Here is a 19,438-nt window from a genome sequence, read left to right as displayed (position 1 = left end):
CTTATTAAGCAAAATCAGGGAGAGTTGCAGCAAGCCAGTCATGTCACCTTTGGGCAATGAAAACTCTCACTGTGCATTAAGTGATTGCAGCCTCATGGATTAAACTTGGTCCTGATGCCACTGGCATGCAAATAACATCTCAAAAATAATTGCCATTTAAGAGTAATTATTGTAAAGGGAAAGGTGACTTTTGACATACAGGGGACAATTCATATTAAATGTACTGTGTTTTTTAATCTATCTCCTGTCTGTTTTTTCCCTTGAGCCTGGTGTCCTTCAAAAAGTTTTTGACATCCTGATTTCTAAAGATTGATGACAAGAAACTCTTTGACAAAAAAGCCTACTCAGCATTTCTGAAGGAAAAGAAGTATCTCAAAGGCCTTTATATCCTTTTTCAGTTACCAACATATTTTCTATATTACCTCATGCAAAATATTTTATACTATATTACTTATATAAAATATATATAACATATTATATTACGTATACTAATATAAGTAATAATATTAATATAACTAGTATAAGTAATATATTGTATGACTTATATTTTATATTTATATATATATAATATGTATTTTATATTATATACTTATATATACTACTCTATATTACTTAATGTAAAAGCTATAGTTTTTTTTTTCAAATGTAAAACAAATTTTCAGCAACAGTTACATCCATTTTCTTAGTTTTTTTTCTTAGCTTTACACAGTCCTGTTAAGGAGTTTGTCATCTCAAAATATATATATTTCAGGGCTCCCTCAATCATTCAAAAAGGTAATTTTTAAAACTGTTCACTGAAAATTGAGTTCAGACTCTCTCCATCCAGACTTCTATGAAACTTCTTAAATTTCTATTCAAGAATGTCACCGTGCTGTTCAGTGGACATAGTATCTAAAAGCTAAAATTGTTTCCTTCAGAGGCCCAGGTAGCTGGAAACACTTCTACTATTCAGTGATAATGTTTTTTGGTACAGAGCACTCTCTGGAAAAAGACATCTGTTTATTCATACCTACACTTTTTTTTTTTTTTTCCTCTGTATAATACTGCTGAAAAGAGACTCCACTTGCTGTTTGCACTAGATAATTAAGTCACAATTAATCTTTGGGAGACTAGTCTGCTTATAACTTGTTCTGACTGAACTTGGATGAAATGAATAGCCTTATGTTTAAACTAAATAGCTGGAAGCACTTTACTCATAATGCTTGTGATGGGCTTGTATTTCAGCCTGATTCCCTTTTTGCAGGAATAGTTTATGTCATTGTGATGTCTCCATCCATGATTTGTGGATGCAATCAGACACAGTGCTTAAACATTAAATAACAAACTGCACCTGCTAATGATGGGATATTATGCTGTTTGTGAAACTGAGCTCCTGCAGGCTGTGTAATTTGTACTGTAAGTTCATTAGCTGTAGTTATTTGCATATGGAATAACAGGATCAGGAAAGTGAGAGACTGAAATAACTTACTAGACTGCATGAAAGCTACCGAATGCTTGGTATTAGTTACAGTAGTAGATTAATATTGAACTACTCCTGATCTTCTCCAAAGACCAAGAAGTCCTAATGTTGCCCGAATGCAAGTTATTCATACTGGAGGATATCCATGTCGCTGTTACTCACAGGTTACTGTTACACTCATTGTAGCTCTAGCACAAAACCCAAATTCTCTCCCATATGTCAAGTGACTGGAATATCTACATAGTATTTTTCATTATCTTGAGATTGATACTAGCTATTCTTGTTTTCAATGCGCCTATACATGAGTGCACATGTGTTTGTGTGCCCAAAGATGTATATGGGTAATTATGGACAACTGGAGGCACTGAGAGTAATTAGAAGAAGGAGGGTCCTCCATTCTTATTAAAAAGAAAAAAGAATGGGAAATAACTTGATTTTATTTCTTTTTTAAAATATCCTTGAGTATTTTTAAAAATTAAATCAGCAAGGAAAGAAAGAATGTACAAACTGTAATACATACAAAACCATGTAATTTAAAGTGCATTAACATGAAAAGATCCCTCAGCTGACAGAAACAGTTACAGAGCTGTTGACTTAAATGATAAGGTGACTGCCAGCAATCTGCCCCATTGCAAAGAAGTCACACATTATTATAGAACAGAAAAGCAAGATATGAACTGTGTCAGAAATAAGAGACTCATTAGGTCAGCAATCCATTTTTTTATTATTTTTATTATTATTATTTTTTCCTGGCTGGAGAGCTATATAGTTTTTCCTAAAAGGAATCCTGGTAGCCATGAGTAACATCCTCCATGTGGCCTGACCTACCATGGCTGTGCACTACGGGTGATTATCACCCACACAGTTGTCCTGGTGCTTCCTAGTGGCAGGGTATATACTGCACAAACATTACACTGTGCATGCACACAGATATCTTCCTCTATGTAAAAAAAGGCTCAGAGAACAGCAGACACAACATTCATGGTGGAAATTTTCCCTAGACACCCTTTCCTCTAGTGGATAGTGTTTTGTTTTGTTTTGTTTTTTGGTATGTGCAGAGTAAGTTCAACATGGCAGGGGAGAGATATGAAGACCAAAGGAAAATAACAGCTAGGAAAAAAGATTACCTGGCAGAATGATTCACCTGACCTACACCCTGCTCCTGCCCATCAAATAAACTATCCTGGCAAGCTGCAGATAGTTACTAGGCTAGAGGCTGAGCACTCTGTTATAAACTGTATGCTTTGATTAAATTAACATCTATAGCAGCAATAAATTATGTACAAACCATCGTCCTTCAGTAAATGAATAAACTGAACCCATAACTGAAAAAGAAACTTATAGTCGCTCAGAAGGCACTGATATTTTATTGTGCACTGCTTCTCAGAGAGAAAGACAAATTACGTAGTCTAAGTTTATAAACACCTTTTCTCACTCAGCTCTGAAAATGCCACTTGGGGCCTGGGAGTCAGCTTAATTCTTTTCTGCCCATGAACCACAATCAGCAGCAACATTTATGTAACAGGACTCTCATGAACAATTGCAATGATGACGCACAAGCTAGAAAAAAGTGGATCAGTCTGACATAATTGTTCTAGCTCTGCAGTACCAACAACAACAAGAAAAGTAGATGTCATTTCTGCCAGAAGGAAAGATGATAATATTTGACTATGCTCAAGAGGAACAGCTTTTGATTGTAACATCTCATATTCACATCATCACTTTCTGAGCATAACTATATTTAAAGTTTCAGTCTTTGAAGTTCTTGGTTTTTTCATACTTGTTATTTCTAACTTTTACCTCACTTTGACATGGTCATAAGTCTATTTTGGTTTTACACTCAGGGACAAGCCAAGAGTCACAGAAACACTATATAGTGTGCTCTTTCTGTCATCTGTAATTTCTCACAACATTCATCATTTTAAACCAGTCTTCAGGTTGCCGCTAAATATATGCCTCTTACTGAATACATGTTTCTAGCCCCTAAAGTCCTGCCCCACTAGAGCAAAATTACAGCCACATTAAGAGAAACTGCTTTATAGAACTCCTACTACCTCACCACGAAGTAATCTACATCTGTCTCCAAACTTGAAAAGTCATAAAATAGCAGTATCCTCTAATTATACTCATCAACTACTGGAAAAGACCTTAAAACAAACATTCAGGTACAGCTTATGCCTGATAGCGGATATTTGTTCATACAATAAAAGTGAAGCATATATTGAGCTTTTTTCCCCTTTCTTTTATTCTTTTTCTTCAGAGAACACCCATTGTATACACCAGCTGTATATCTGCTGCCAGGTGTTGCCCCAGAAATGTCAGCTCCTGCTTGAGGCATGGAGTGAATGCAATTAGGGATGCCCTGGTGACAGCTTGACACTTATAGTAGCAATGTTTAAATTTTTAATCAGGCATGCAACACAAAATACATACTGTTTGGATTGTTCCTGAAAACTGGACCAGCACACTAAAGTAACATCTTTCATGTGGGAGACACAAAAATCAATGTACAGGTAGAACCCCAAATGGATTGAGTGTTTTCTGTAAAATATCATAAACTACAAATCAACTTACAAATTATAAAGTAAAAATTTGAGACAATTATTAAGGAAAATTTATTTAGTACATTACAGCTGCTCTATAGTTTAATTTATTATATTAGTATACTATATATATATATAAGTATAGTTTAGTGCAGTCATCAGAAGCAAAATAAAATAAAAGATCATGCCAAGCTCAACTGAAAAGTAGTCTATTCCTAGGGCTACATGGCTAGATCCTACCCAGGATCAATTCATTTTCTATATACAGTAATTATTTAAATCTAAAATGTTTTTCTCTTTCAAGAATTACAAATCCAAGGGTAGTTTGTTTTTGTTCAACCTATGTAGATTTCTTTGCAGTACCTTAAATCTCTCCTGCATTTGAATTGCATTGTAGTGTAAATACATTGCAGGTGAACAAGAAATGCCTGTTAACTGTTCCATGCTGGCTAACTCTGTGCATGCTCTATTAGTGTAGTATGATTTAAAGTACATGATTAAAAGCTGTATATACACACCAGCACAGCATATTTACTGTTTACAACTTACTTCTACTTCACCATTTATGATAGGGAATAAAATATATTAGTTGAAGTCGCAGTAATAATTTAGGATAGGGGAACTAAGCTGGATTTGGACCAACAGGTTGAATTTGGAAATCTTTATTCCTATGAAAAATCCATGTGCCCAATGTAATCCTGACTTCATTTTCTCTCGCAAAGATGGGCTTTCCAGAAAAATTCTGGGGTTTTTACTGTCTCAGAGGGATGAATGCTGTTTTTTTGAACGATGGAGACAATCTGCATTTTCTTTTTACATAAAACAGAAAAGTATATATTTTTTTTAGAGTCAATAGGCTGATCTTAGTCTCAGGGTAATCCTGGACTTGGATGAATATGAAACATACCCTCCGAATGTGGACATTCATACTTTGTCTCCTGATAACCATTTGCCAGTTAACTCTGGTAGGCATGTCCTACATAATATTTACAAAAAGGACCAATTCCTGTTTGCAATCTTATAATCTCTGATAAGAACTTGCTTCATTTGAAGACTGTTCTCTACATTCTACCCAATACACAAGCCTGTTTCAAAGAGTATTAAAAAATCAAAACAGTGAGGTCGTCAGGAATCCCAGAGCCAGGATATCATACTCTCTTGTGAGAGGCTGTAAAAAGGACAAATAAAGATAATAAATTTTATATCTCACTGAAAAGAAAACAGTCTCTCTTCCTGGAGTGACCTATATTTTGCATTAATGTTCATAGAGCTTCTGTATACATCATCACATGTGTTGGATGTGATCTATGTTGGGCTGGGACAACACAGTAAATCCTATATGAATTGACTCAATATACACAGAAAAGCAAGGAGAAAGGTCACAAAAAAGATCTATGCTGTTCTACTACATTAGCATTCTTTCTTAGACCTCTATTTTCCATACTTTCACTAATTCAATGATCTATTCCTTGCTTTGAGATCCCCTTGTTTACTGCAACTGGTTATACAGAGCACAAAAACTGGAAGAACTTGCATAGCACAGTGGTGTGGTACAGACAAAAAATTTGAGTGTGAATTCATTGGGAAATATCTCCGAAAAGTTATCACCATTTTCTACTGTCAGAAACATATACCTGTTCAGTTCTTTTTTAGCTACATGTTCCTATTATTGTTCCTCAAGTTATCTCAACAGTCATGAATTCATTTCAGATTTACTTTTTCATTTCATACAGTTCAGTAAATATTTCACTCACTAGACCCAACATTTCCTAGGTATTTTGCTGTGTTATGCTTCTCAGAGAGTCACAGCAGTGTTACTGAGGAATGTGATTACAAAACAGCTGTGTGAATAGCTGTTTTCCAGAGGTTTTCCTCCCTGACACTGATTTCACTAAAAAATAAAAATAAAAAAATAAAAGGACTAATGTGTTTGAATGTCAATATAGGCAGCCGGAAGCCAAGAGAATGAACCCAGCACCACATAAAATTCATGGAATGTTAAAGTTTCTTTCTTTCAGTCCAGCAATTACAATCTATTGCCTCCATATAAGTTGTCTGGACAAAGAGACAGACAATTCTCTCATTTTATCTGTAAGCAAACTTTTCCCAGTGGAAGCAATATATTTCATATGAACAACAATTAGGAAACAGACCTGTTGTTAAAATATTCCAGAACTGAAATTCATGTCAGTAGTCTCACCGAAAAAGAAAAGTAGAAATCATGAGAAATAATCTAAGCATTAACAAATCACACCACTTAGTTTAAATCTAAATGTTCTTCAGCACCATTTTTACTCTACAAAAAGGGAGAGAGAGTGTACAATGAATGTACTTATTTCTTTCAGGATTATAATTCAATTTGGAAATGAAAATGGTCATAAAATATACATGTTAGGTTTTAATTTTAGGTCAGAGTCATATATTTAAAAAGATCGGTATCCTAGCTTGAGTCATGTAGCACAGCCTCATTTTGATCATTCTGAATTTAGGAAATGTACAATTACTGATGCTGGCAAGAAGTCACACCAAGGCCAAATGAGATTAATAAGAAATAAAACTGAATGTCAGTAGCATAATAGAAACTGAAATGAATAATCAAATAGGCAGAACATTCATGCAGCCTAGGCAGCAAACTCCAAGTAAATGGGCTTGAAAGCTACAAGAAAAGTCTATAGTAAGCACTTAAATCATTAAGTTGAAAAAGTTCTCTGTACAGAATGCTGCAATAAGTTTCATAATACTTAAAATATAAAATGATTTCATAACTTTCACTGCTGAGCTTAGCACAGTAGTAAATGGCAAGATCTGCAAAAATCACAAAGTAGCAAAAGAGTGATTCAAAACTGTTGGACAGATTTATTAATTAGGAAAATTCATTCCATGTTCACTTTCTGTCCAAACTTCAGACATTTTCAGTGTCTCTCCTGGTGGAAGTAGAGCAGAATTCTAGGATGTGAAGCTGAACAACCACAGAAATGCTCCCATGTTCTTAGGTCTTAGGATATAACTCTTACAGACTTTGGTACCTTTACAGGAAGCAAAAGTAATAAGGGAATAATGGCTGCCATTTAAAGCATCTAGCAATTACTGCAGCATCAAGGATGCTAACTTCCGGGTTATTTCAAGTAACTGCATGGTATGGTAACTGTTTGATGTAAATAGTGACATGCATTTATACAGTTATATCTACCAGTAACTGTGTTCATTCATTAAAACCAACAAACAAACAAAAGCAAGGAAAAGAAGAAAGGAAACATTGTCATTATATTGGAGAGAAACAGCTTCCCTTCCTTCATTCCTTCCCCCAGTATTCTAAGAAGGAGTGTGCCTTTCAAGCACACAGGCAGAATATCTATACATACACAAAGTGTTCAGTGACAGAAGGGGAGAAAATGTACAGCACTTACGTAGTTGACCAAAGCCTGTAACCTGAAAATTCCTGTACCGTTTGCATCAGTGACAGCACAACAATGCATATCATTATCAGTGTAAGTTGGTCAAGCACTAGTAAAGCTAAGTATTCAGAATATCTATTCTATATGAAAGTGAGACTTAGGTCCTGTTTAAACACACACAAGAAAGTTTAAGAAAGAACACAGGCAGAAAAGAGTCTCTTTGAGCCCTGTTCCTGCTACCTATTTTGTCAATACACTTTTAGACAGATTACATTTATTTTATACTCCTGTCCAGAAAAGATTCACTTTTTTAGGTCATTGTGCTAGAAATAGCATTGACATAAAAGATTCATATGTACTGTTCAATTATTTTGTTGTTTAGGATTATGAAAGTAGGAGAGATTTTAGTCTGTTTTCAAGCTACAAAAATACCACCTCAGTTCCTGTGCCTAAGCTGACAGGAAAAGGAATGCAGGGGTCTTTGGAAAAAATACCAAGAGCCTCAGCAAGGAGTGGAGCAGGAAGATGGCTAAAAGGAAAATGATGTGAAGAAGTGCAGATTGTACTCCATAGAATTTAGGCCATCCAAACCCAGCACTTGTTTTCTCTACTGCACAACTCAGTGGATGAAATTCTATGGCCTACTTGTGCATCAGGTTGAAAAAGATGACTGTAATGGCCTGTTTTGGCCTTCAGACCATGTGTCTGATTTTCCTTTAAGCTATGCTTTCCTGCTGCTCTGGCAACAACTAGTCTATTTTTAGGCATGTTTAAAAGCACTTTTCCACTACTCCAACAGAACAAAGGAGTTTCAGAGTAAATACAAACCATATACTGCCCAGCTTTAAATGTTGATTTATTTATTATTATTATTATTTTTCCCCAGGGAAACTTTCTTACCTCTTTTTCCATTTGAAGTCCTTCTGCCCTGATATTTCTCTCAAATACTTCCCTCTTTTCTGTCTGTGGATTGGATTTTCGATATACCAGGATGTAGTCAATTCGACATTTCCCATCTCTAAAATATAGTCCATTGGCTTTGTTTTTATCAGGTACTTCCTGTAAAGAGAAAGTTAAACATTTCAGTAATGTTAATTATCCTTGGTAATTGCTGTATCACTATTTGCATCAACAATTTTCAGTAATACTCAAAAGGAAAGATAAGGAATCAGAACAAGTTGTTCAAAGTCGTTTGGTGTTTTACATACAGTTGTCTGAAGTTGTCTGAAAGGACTACAGACTTCCCCAGTTCAAAACCAGGAGGTCTTCTTAGGTAGATATTTGTTGAGATAGGGATAGGAAAGAACAGAGAATGCAAGTCAACCTTCCTCCCCTGTCACCTTCCAGAAAATGAGGAATTACTTCTGACAGAGAAGTTCTCTTCAAAGCAGAAAATAATGTAATTGAAATTTAAATTTGAAAGAACTTAGTATGGTAGAATATGCAAGAGAAAAATAAACAATGGCTCAAACATTCACTGTGCTGATAAACACTAAAACCTGATGCAGAGATACTCGTTGCTTTGTGATAACAGTAGTTCCCCTCCCTCACAGGACACAGAAAAGGAGATGGAAGTCTTGTACCTACTTCATCAAACTAACCATACTTTACCAAACTTTATCAAACTAACTACAGAATTTTATTGGCTTATGGAAAAGCTGAGAAAACCCACTGAATTTATTTGAAAATAATTCCTAGTGTTTGGTCTAGCAGTACATACAATAAATATTATTTATTCGCTATTTCCAGCAAAGAATGTGTCTGTTCAAAAGTTTGCTCTGAGAGAAAGAAGCAAGATGATTTCACTGTTAAGAAGAGGTCAGGTGGGTCCCTCTCCTGAGATCTGAGAGGCAAACTGCTGGTCTTTTTTAGAAATTCATGAAATGAAATGAATAAAAATTCATGAAATTTCATGAATTTCCTCACAATTTAACACTACTTCCAAATAATCTAAATCTTGCCCAGGGTTTAAGCTTTTGCTTTCAAAAAAGTTGAAACTATGTGTCAGTTTGTGAATTTGGACTTTTTCATATAAGAAATTTACACAGTGAATGGAATACATGGCACTTTATATACATAGAAACAATGAGCTCTCCCTCAGAGGAAAATAATGGGCTCAGGGGAAGATAATGGGCAGGGACTCCAGGGATCTTAAGATGAGTTGAACTCCAAGCTGAAGGGAGGATTAGGCTAATTCCTCTTTCTTTTCCTACAATTTTCTAAATCATTCCTGCCATAAAAAGCCATGCCCAAAAATACAGGATCTTATCTCTGAAAAAAATAATATTTCACCTTTCACTTGTAGGAAAAGTAGGAAATTTGCAAAATACTTTCTCTTAGGAGAATTGCTTTCTGATTTAAATCACAAAACATGAACATATTTGCCATAATAATAATAGCTCAAGTGCTCTTACTGAAAAAAAAAGGAAAAAAAAAAAGAATATTCCCATTAAAGGAGTTCAGTGTAAACTGCTTTCCTGATTCTCAGTGCGCATTTACTTAGAAAAAGAAAAAGAAAAAGAAAAAGAAAAAGAAAAAGAAAAAGAAAAAGAAAAAGAAAAAGAAAAAGAAAAAGAAAAAGAAAAAGAAAAAGAAAAAGAAAAAGAAAAAGAAAAAGAAAAAGAAAAAGAAAAAGAAAGCATCCTAAATATCCCATCCCTTTGGTAAACCCTGTTTACTGAAGACAGAAAGGCAAATTTTTCTAAGATTCTTTTATTACAGTGCCTGACTCCTAACACAGCTTAATACAGACTTGATATAGTGGGAGCAGTTCTCTGGGCTGAAAATGAAGGCAAGAAAAAAGATTTAAGCCCTAAGGAAATAACAGTAACAAACCATTTATATCTATACTGCATATCATGCCGACAAATGTTATTATCAGGATATCAGAAGTATTTGTCACAGAGCATTAAATATGAAAACAGCTCAGGAACACTCTCTATGTTGACGAGACATGAAAAACCCAAAAGGGTATTTAAATAAAAGGGTGTGGCAGATTTAGAGTCAGGGGGCAGCTTGGTGGTCCTGCTCTGATTTCTAAGCCTTCTGCTGAGCCATACTTCCTGTTCTGTAAGTCCCACAGACACTATGTGTATTTTATCAAGTAAAGCAGTGCCATAGGAATGGGCTCATAGAGTAGATTAAAATAATCTGGGTGGAGGGCCTGCTGTCCACACCATATAGGCTTGAGGGCTTACTTTGGGTCAGTTCTAATTTAGTTCATGAGACTCACTGGCCATTATCAGGTGGAGTACATCTCACCCTTGTGTGTACTTGAAAGCCCTTTTTTGTTTTAAGAATATAGTATGACAAATCCAGAGTGATTTGACTCTTATATGACCGATATGGACTCCGAGAAGAAACCCTTGCTGTTGCCTTCTTATAGCTGTTCTAGCCCGTAAAGAGGATTTATAGACTGAACTTGTAATTATAAATACTCTGAGGATGCAGAGATCTTATATAATATGGAGACACTTAAGCTGGTTTTGCAGCATTAGGAAATAGCAGTTGCAGGACTTTTGCAGTGTCCACAGTATTACTGGCTTCCACTATTCTAGACAGAGACTTTTCTGTCATCTTGGAATTCACCCTTTCCAGACATCACTTCTTCTTTACCTCTGTAATGACTTCAAAATTCACTTTTCCTGCACTGATTAAAAAAAATAAATAAATAAAATTTAGAGCTGGGTTTGACTGCAGCTTCTGTAGTCCTACTTTTGTACTCTATGTATGTCGAATCTCCATTCCTTCACCTGAAGTATGCCAAAAGATAGTGGCAGAACAGGGAAGACTTCACTTTAGCAATAAGTTTAGTATTTCTGTCTATTTTTGTAGGTTTGATTGCAGTACACATATCCAAAGTTGTGTGATTTGGAATTATTTTTCAAGGAACACACTAGTTCTCATATCCTCAGACCCTCAACTGGCAGCTTTTAATATTCATAGGCATATGATTCATACACACATACATGCTTGGAAGTCTTTAGACTAAAGGTTTACTCCAAATATTTCAGTACCCCAAATCAGAAAATTTGTAATCCTGACAGCTATAGAGATTTTAAATGAAACTTTTTAAACAAAAGTGCAGTTAAGAAAATAAGGAAATTCAAAGTTTTATCTGTAGGTCTTCTAAAAGATAAATCAGAATGGACTCTAGTGTTTGCTAATTTAATGACAGATTATATTTTTTCTTCATTGCTAGTTATTATGGTACTTAGTTATTATCAATATGAGTGTTCAATTAAGATTAGATCCTTGAATTTTAAAGAGATCATCTTTTCCCATTGTTTGTGGCTACTTGAAATTACAGTGCCCTGCATGCAACTTCACAGTGGGTAGAGGTGGTTAATAGTTGTGGTAACTTTTGTGGAAATAGAAGAAGCCAGGACTACTCAGTTTTTACAGTACAGTTCTAATCAAAATATAAGTGTACTTTCCCCATGTGTTCTTTTTTGTAATGTCATTTTGCCCATTTAGATTATAATTTGTGGATACTGCAACTGTATTTTTTTCATATATCTCCACTGGTCAGTATATTCTTCTTGACATCATAATATATTAAATTACATAGAGCTTTTTAAATAATGAAATTATCTAGGCTGCAAAATCAAGTGCCTAAAAGTTAAAAAGTAACAGATTTCTAGTTTTCTGTGAAAGTTTAAATAGAGTTTTTCTACAGCCATCCTGATCACTGAAGACAGGAATTTGATGGAAAAATGATATAGTTGGCAAATATTCTGGAAAATATACACAAGAAAACTGAGCTGAAACTGGGTATCAGAAGTGCCATAAAGAACATCAGAATTTTTATTTGCAATATGAATAGCAGTTTTTTGGCCATATTCTCTAGAGCAATTTAAAATTTATAAAAAAGTTTGTTAAAACTAACATTATTTTGAACAATGTTAATAACACTACACCCAAATATCATCAGAAGTTTGAGTTTAAAGTGAAGACTGTAGGGGTGACTTCTACAGTTTAAATATCAAAACTACTTAAATTAGCTGAAATCTCAAGAATGGGCCATATACACTAATTTAACTTGAAGACAGATTTTATACCAGTTCCATTATTCTCCATTCCTTAAACACAGAAGGGTAATTTAATACTCCATAGAACAAAAAGCTGAATTCATTCATACCTGGAGTACAGCTCCTAAACCATTTTTACCTTTACTTTTTACCTTCTTTCTGCTGCATTTTGACAATATGTCCTAGGATTTAGATTTTAAAATGTATAACTAATACCTAATGTTTTTTTGATCAATGCAAACATGGTAACATCTAATTTTTAATTCAGCTGTGTCCAAATGAAATGTAAAACTAAGAAATGACATAATTTTGGCCAAAGGGCAAGCCAAATCCTTATCTGGCTCTGTATCTGTGAAGGAACTGTTGATAAAGCTCCATCCATAAACTTTTCATGGGATCTTCTGGTCAAGCATTAACAACGGAAGCAAACAATATTTTATCTTGTCAACTAAACAAACTGAAAAGAAACCTTCATATATTTTTTCTCCAAAGTTTTTGTAATATAAATTCATTTTAATGGATTGAAACAGCAACAGCTAAACAGTATCATTTCATTCTGCAGTTAATCAGGGGCCTACATGGACTTTGAAATGTTTTTCATAGGCTACAGCATCCCTTACCTCCAACTAAGATTTTCAGTTTTCTGGTATTTTTTTTTCTCTCTCCCCCCACCCTCTTTATTTTTCTCTTATACATATACATTACCTACATTGCTCTTTTCTGTGTCTTTTCTATGGTTATGGGTACACAAAAAAATAAATCTGTTCAACTAGGAAATTCCTCAGACATTTTCACCTTCCCTTTAAAAAATAACAAAGATACATAAAACAGTTGAAAACGGTTTTGCAGCATTGCTAAATTAACAGCAGCATATATTGCTCTCTGTCATCGCTTGTCCTCTTGATCATCTTCTGCTTAGTTTTCCTCCTCAACATGCAAAGACCACGTGCGTTCCACCCAGTCCTTTAGTTAGACACCATATGGTACATGATCACAAAACGCTACACAGGAATATTATGTCAGGTTACCCTATTATAATGCAAGCAGGTGGACAGGGCCCTTTGTAAATTGCATGGGAAGCTGTGGAAGAGCAGTGAGAGAAGGGGAAGATGAAATTGTGAGCAAGGTCAAACATATCTCTGGATGGCCTAAATTTAGTTGCTTTAATTATCTGTCTAAACATTCCAGGAGCACAGCTCTATGAATGCTGAAATTCTAGCACATGGAAAACCTCTGACTCTCTCTTCAGCAGTGTTTTACAAAATAGCTTGCACCACAAAAGACTTTAGCTCCTAAGAAAGACACTGTCTGTAATTATATCTTCTAAATCCTATCTAAACCAGTAAACAAGAGAGGGGCAGGGCCAGGGCTACAACAACATCTTATGGTCATCCATGCTTCTTAATTGTTAGTGTGTTTCCTGCTAGTTCTGGTCTGCGCCAGTAAGTGCTCTGCCAAAAAAATCCTCAGGCACAGCTTGGAAGTAAAAACAGACCACTCCAAGTAAGTACTCTGGATACAGCCACACTCCTGAGGCAGGGGAAAGGAGGCCTCAGGGCCAGAGGTGAGTCCCTGGACTCTTCACTCCCTGAGGAGACAGACCTAGCATTCATGAGCTGTAGGGCAGTCAATGTAAAGTTAAAGGGTATCACGTTCTTTCTGTATGAAGGACACAAAAAAGAATACTTCATATTTTAGCCTATAATGTTTTGCCTCCATTAAGACTTTATTTAAAAGGGACTATGCAATGAACATACCTCCCCAGTATGTTCTCTGCATCGCCATTATGCACCATCAAGTTTCTTCTGTTCTTTATTTGACGGGAATGTGTCACGTATTTGACACCAAGTACCTCTCACAAGAGATTTATGATAATTTCTCTTTCTTCCTTTCCCCTAAGGGATTAATATAGGCATTTTTTTCCCAATATTTTCAGAAGCGGTGAAACATTAGACTTGGCTGGTTCAGAAAACAAGTAGACAACAAAGGCCTGTACAGACTTTCCAGTGGGTATGCATGAAGTCAGTAAAATCTATTTTGAGTTTGAGATATTTTATGTCTCAAATTAAGATTGTAATCTTAAAATTATAAATGAAGATTATAATCTTTGAATGGAAAAACAATCCCCAGAGCAAAGGTCAGATAAAAGATGTCTCAAAGAGAATGAGATTTTAAATGAAACTACATTTATTCCCTTTTTATAATGACCATCAGATTAATAATTTTCTATGTTCTTACCTCTCCCACTACTTCCAACCTGCTGGCATCATCAGAAGTACTGGTCAAGTTACCATGGTGAAGCAGGGAATCATCATCTTTGGAAGGGCTGTTCACACCTTCTAACTCATCAAAAAAAATGTTGACATCCTTAGCTACTAAAAACAAAAATAAAAACATATGTTCAAATCACATTTGAGCCAAATGAAGACACTGAGTGTAACATAACAATCCCACTTTTTAGTTCTGCTATAAGTATCTACTATGTTAAGCTTAAAATCTCCTGATGCACATTAATGAAGATTTAGGATACCATAGTACCCCTCTGATGTCAAATAAGTAATCATCTGTCACAGTAAAACATACATTAGCTATCTGCTTGGCTTCTCTCTTGGGATAAGTAGCTAAACGATTGCTTTCTGGATTATTATGGCCTCTAAAAATTTATTTCTATAAGGAAGGTATTTTTAACATACTACAAAAAGTATACAGTTAGAAGTTGTGCAGATCCATGGCAGAAGACTTCACATGAGTACTGCAATTTGAAAGACGCTGAATAAATGAGCCTGAGCAGATGATTGCCTTTGTACATTTTGGTATGTTTTGGTACATGTAATGCTAGCATATTCAGATCTACCTACTGCACAACCCTAAGATATGCATGAAACAATAGCTTAAGTCACTAGGAAACTATTTTAATTAAAACCAAACAGAAAAAAAAAAAAAGAAAAAAAAAAAAAAAAAAGGAAGGCTAGGAATGTGTTAGATGCTGACACTATACCACTATACTCAAAATCAGAGGAGATTTAGCTTTAGGGTGACATTCCCTGCTCTGCTGAGTAAGGAGGTGATGTGAAGCTGTGGGCAGAGTGGCTGCACACATCTGCAGTACCACATAAGGGTCATGGCTTCAAAGACTGAGTAGCTGTCAGATGGGATACATGGGGCAGGCAGGCTGCAGCCAGAATGGTCCACTGCTGCACCCTGGAGGCTGCAGATCTGGGGTGAAAGAATGGTGAAAAGATGCATGTGGGGAGAAGAAAGATGTCTTTGCTGAGGACCAAGCCTTAGCTGTGCAGACTTCACCTCTCCAGCCTCCTGATTCATAGGCAAAACTCAGAATTATAACTGTTGGAGGGAACCTGCAAGGTCAGCTGCTGAGCCTCTTTCCCTGACTAAGGCAGTATCAAATAATCATCATTCCTGGCAGAAATTTTTCTAGCCCACTATTCCTCATTGTTTTACAAACCTGACTGACTTTTGGACTCTTTATGTTGTGCAATATCCTCCTGGTCCTTTTGCTTTTCTGCAGCTCCCCTAAGTAGGTGACAGGCAGTTGTAATTCCTGTTGATGTGAATTTATATTAACAGGGAACAGCCAAAAATCTCCTAATTGCTGATGGCAATTTAGCTCCATTTCTATCTACTGGCTGAAGGTGTAAATTCCCATTCCTTCACTATGGAGAAACTGAAGAACTGCCAGAAATTAAAGGCCATTAACTGTTACCCAGACATCATGAACACTTTGTGACCTCCTTTTCACCCTTCCCTTCTTCATGGGGTTACAGCCTAGTTTAAGAAATCTTTTTAAAAAAATCTCCAGTGCTACAGACTCCACAGTGTCTTTAACCTGCTCTTCACTAGCACAAGCCAGAGAAAGTTTTCTTCATAATATTTGTCCTGGATATGAACATATGCTGCAATTTATATATATTATTCTTTTCCTGTCAATCACAAACATTGCTCCCTTTTTGCACCAGCCTTGTACAGTATATAAAGTCTGGTAGATAAAAAAGAAGACCCTATTTAAAAATTCAAGAACTCTTCTTCATTTTTATGCACATAATGAAGACAATGTCAAGAACATACCTTGCATTTTAGATTGCTGTACACGAGCTTGTGAGGCCACTAATATTTTCAGCAGCAACAGAAATGTATTCATATCCAAATTAATCCACCCTATATACTAGGCTAATGAACCAACCTGAGCAGTGTAATTTGGACGTTAGAATTTTTAATACTTATAACAGCATTTTTTTTTCCATCTAGGCATCATAACAATAAGAAATTATATGCCAGGTTATCTGTTTTTAGGGTATCATACTACTCAAGTTTAACAGTTTTGGATTTGAACATTCCACCCTGAAAAATAATAATCTGGATATAGATCAAGACCAGCTTTTGCATACATGTTCATATGAGGAAAATTCATCTCAATGCTCAACATAGAGAACTACTGGAATAGAAGAAATTTTGAATTAATTTGAAACTTCAGTGAACTGAAACCCAGAAGAGCGACTCCAAAAAAAAGAGATACATTAATCTGTATGTGATCAACACCTCAGCATAGTCTGAAAAGAATTGTGAGAAAAAGAACGCAAAAAAATAATTAAGCAGTGAAACAGTGAAATTCTGAAGACTATGAGAGACTTATATCTGTTGCAGACAGGGGCAATGAAAGATGTAGCAATGAAAGAAGTTTTGCCTGTATGCTGTCCTCAAGGGAATTTGAACTATCTGCTCTTCCTGCTGTGACAACTGCCCTGGTATAACTGATGAGACATTTGAGATACTAAAATTGCTGCTTCCTGAAGTGCCAGTAATGCTTTGGCTTGCAAAACAGATGTTTTTAAGTGGGTGTTTGAGATACACAAGCTGGTGTGTAAGAGAGTGAATATGTTTGGGAGTTTCAAGCAAAGAATTACTGGATTAATATGAGGTCTTGTGAGGAACACAAAATCTTATTTCAAGGTCATTTTAAAATCCAGCCCATCTCAGCAGAGAGTAGAAGTTGTGGAAGCAGTGTATCTCAACTACCTAGTGAAATTAGCTACCAGGACCTGTCCAGACTGCCTTGCCTGTAGTAGAAAACTGCTAGTATCAAAAGTATACAGATAATTGGCATGCAGGTTGGTAGCTTCAGTAAACAGAATAAGTAGTGAAGAGTGATAGGGGGATGGTTGGCCCAGATGATCTTGGAGATCTTTTCCAACCTTAATGATTCTATGATTCTATGATAAGAGATGTGCTGAACTATCTTATCAGCGCTATATGTGTCTATGACTATCTTCCAGTCATGGTAAAGTTATGCTGCCGGTGAGAATGTGATCTGTACAATGCACTTCCCTTGATGCTTCTCCAAGATAAACTCCTGGTATTTCAGGCATGGACCTTAAACATGGGGCTGAAACATTTGCTGAGAACATCTTTCTACCCCAAATCTCATCAGTTAAATATATTGTTTAATAAAATATTGTTCCATAAAACCAAATAAATAATTAAAAAAGCAAATTCTGGTTGCTTCACTTTAATAATGGTGATGGTACTTCCAACCCAACTCTTTTGCTGGCTGTACTTTTCTCAGCCACTCCCCTACAATGAACATGAACAGTCTAACACTGCTGCTAAAGTCATAATCACAGCTACATTTTTTCTGTTCCCCTCAGACCACTATATAAATACATAGTTATCCCCAAATGATCTTAACAGACTGATACATAATAATTTTATTATATATGTGCTTTTGGCCTATCACTTGGGAGACAGACTAGTGCTAGTATCTAGTCATGTCTTTTCAGGCAGTGAAATTTAACAGCAATGTAGAGCAGCGTGTACATTACTACAGGAGAAATCAAGAACCCCACATATAACTTTAGATTAGCTTCATTAGGTAGGGTCATTTCTCCCTCTCATTTTGTGAAAAACAAAACAAAATAAAACAAAACAAAGTGACTTTATAATTCAGAATCCTTGAAGAGTTAAAAAAAATAGTTTATATAAATATTTTTACACCAAATGTAGCAGAATCACATATTGTGAAAACTGAACCCTAGGAAATTATGAGAAAGAGTCTTTGTGAAATCTCTGTGGTTCTAAAAACCTCTTTGGACCAAGAGGCTGCTTTTGGTAGTGCTCAAAAGCAAGGTAAGATAATACTGTTACCTTCTGAAGATGGACACTCAAAACCCAAGGTGCCTAAAAACAAGAACATTCTTTCAAAAATAGGACCTGACTAATACTTGACAAGATGGAAGTATTATGTTTCTGCCAATTAACATGTCTTCTGTTACCAAGTGTCACACCATACCACAGGGTATACTTTAACTTTGGATAATTCAAGCTGTAGATCAACATTGCAGAAGCTGTCCTTTGAGACTTTTATTTCTATCAGTAACATTGAAAAATGAATTTCTTTAAAACTTCATATTTGCAATATTTATAAGTAGATGACATTCCTGTGTGTAGATAGTGGTGAAAATCATTGAGTTTAAAACCACTAGTACTGGAGAATACTCCTTAATAAAAACCCTGAGTAAAAAATACCTGGTTTTCAGAGACTTGAGAAGCAGAAAAGTTTGAAAAACCAAAACTCCTTCTGCATCTTGTTGTACTACATGTTACGTTTTTACTTCATTATGGTGGATTTTTTGTATACAAACATTTTCCTTCACTCAGTAAGCCTGCCAGGTACAAGACACAAATGTTTTTGCAAGGTGCACATCCTAGAGTGACCACAGCCCAGACCTTTTTCTCATGTTAAGTATTAAATTCAGTTATTACGTAGTGATATATTACCCTGTCTCAGGAAATTCATTGATTTCTGAATTCCAGACAAGGAGAGGAAAAATGACATAACAAAATATATATTTTTTTTTTTTCTGTTAAACACTGTGGGACTCAGTATAAACTAGATGCTGAGGAATACTCTGAAAAGCCAGAAATTTCTTAATTTTGACTTTACTGCAATGGCAATGGAAAGAAGTTTCATACATTGAAGCAAATTATGGGGATTCT

The 19,438-nt window shown here is 35.5% G+C and overlaps 1 protein-coding gene across 3 annotated transcripts in view; it reads right to left on the bottom strand.

The window, feature by feature from the left end:
* Positions 1–19,438, bottom strand: part of ANO4 (anoctamin 4) — a 218,042-nt gene that overhangs the window by 86,692 nt on the left and 111,912 nt on the right. For all 3 annotated transcript variants that reach the window (XM_068668871.1, XM_068668870.1, XM_068668872.1), the window contains 2 exons: positions 14,666–14,802; positions 8,298–8,456 (listed from right to left, as the gene is read on the bottom strand). In XM_068668871.1, the coding sequence (XP_068524972.1) occupies positions 8,298–8,456; positions 14,666–14,802 (296 nt within the window). The remainder of the gene's footprint in view (positions 1–8,297; positions 8,457–14,665; positions 14,803–19,438) is intronic.

The sequence above is a fragment of the Anas acuta genome, chromosome 1 (assembly GCF_963932015.1).
Source record: "Anas acuta chromosome 1, bAnaAcu1.1, whole genome shotgun sequence".
NCBI lineage: Eukaryota > Metazoa > Chordata > Aves > Anseriformes > Anatidae > Anas > Anas acuta.
This window is presented reverse-complemented; position numbering and strand designations above follow the sequence as displayed.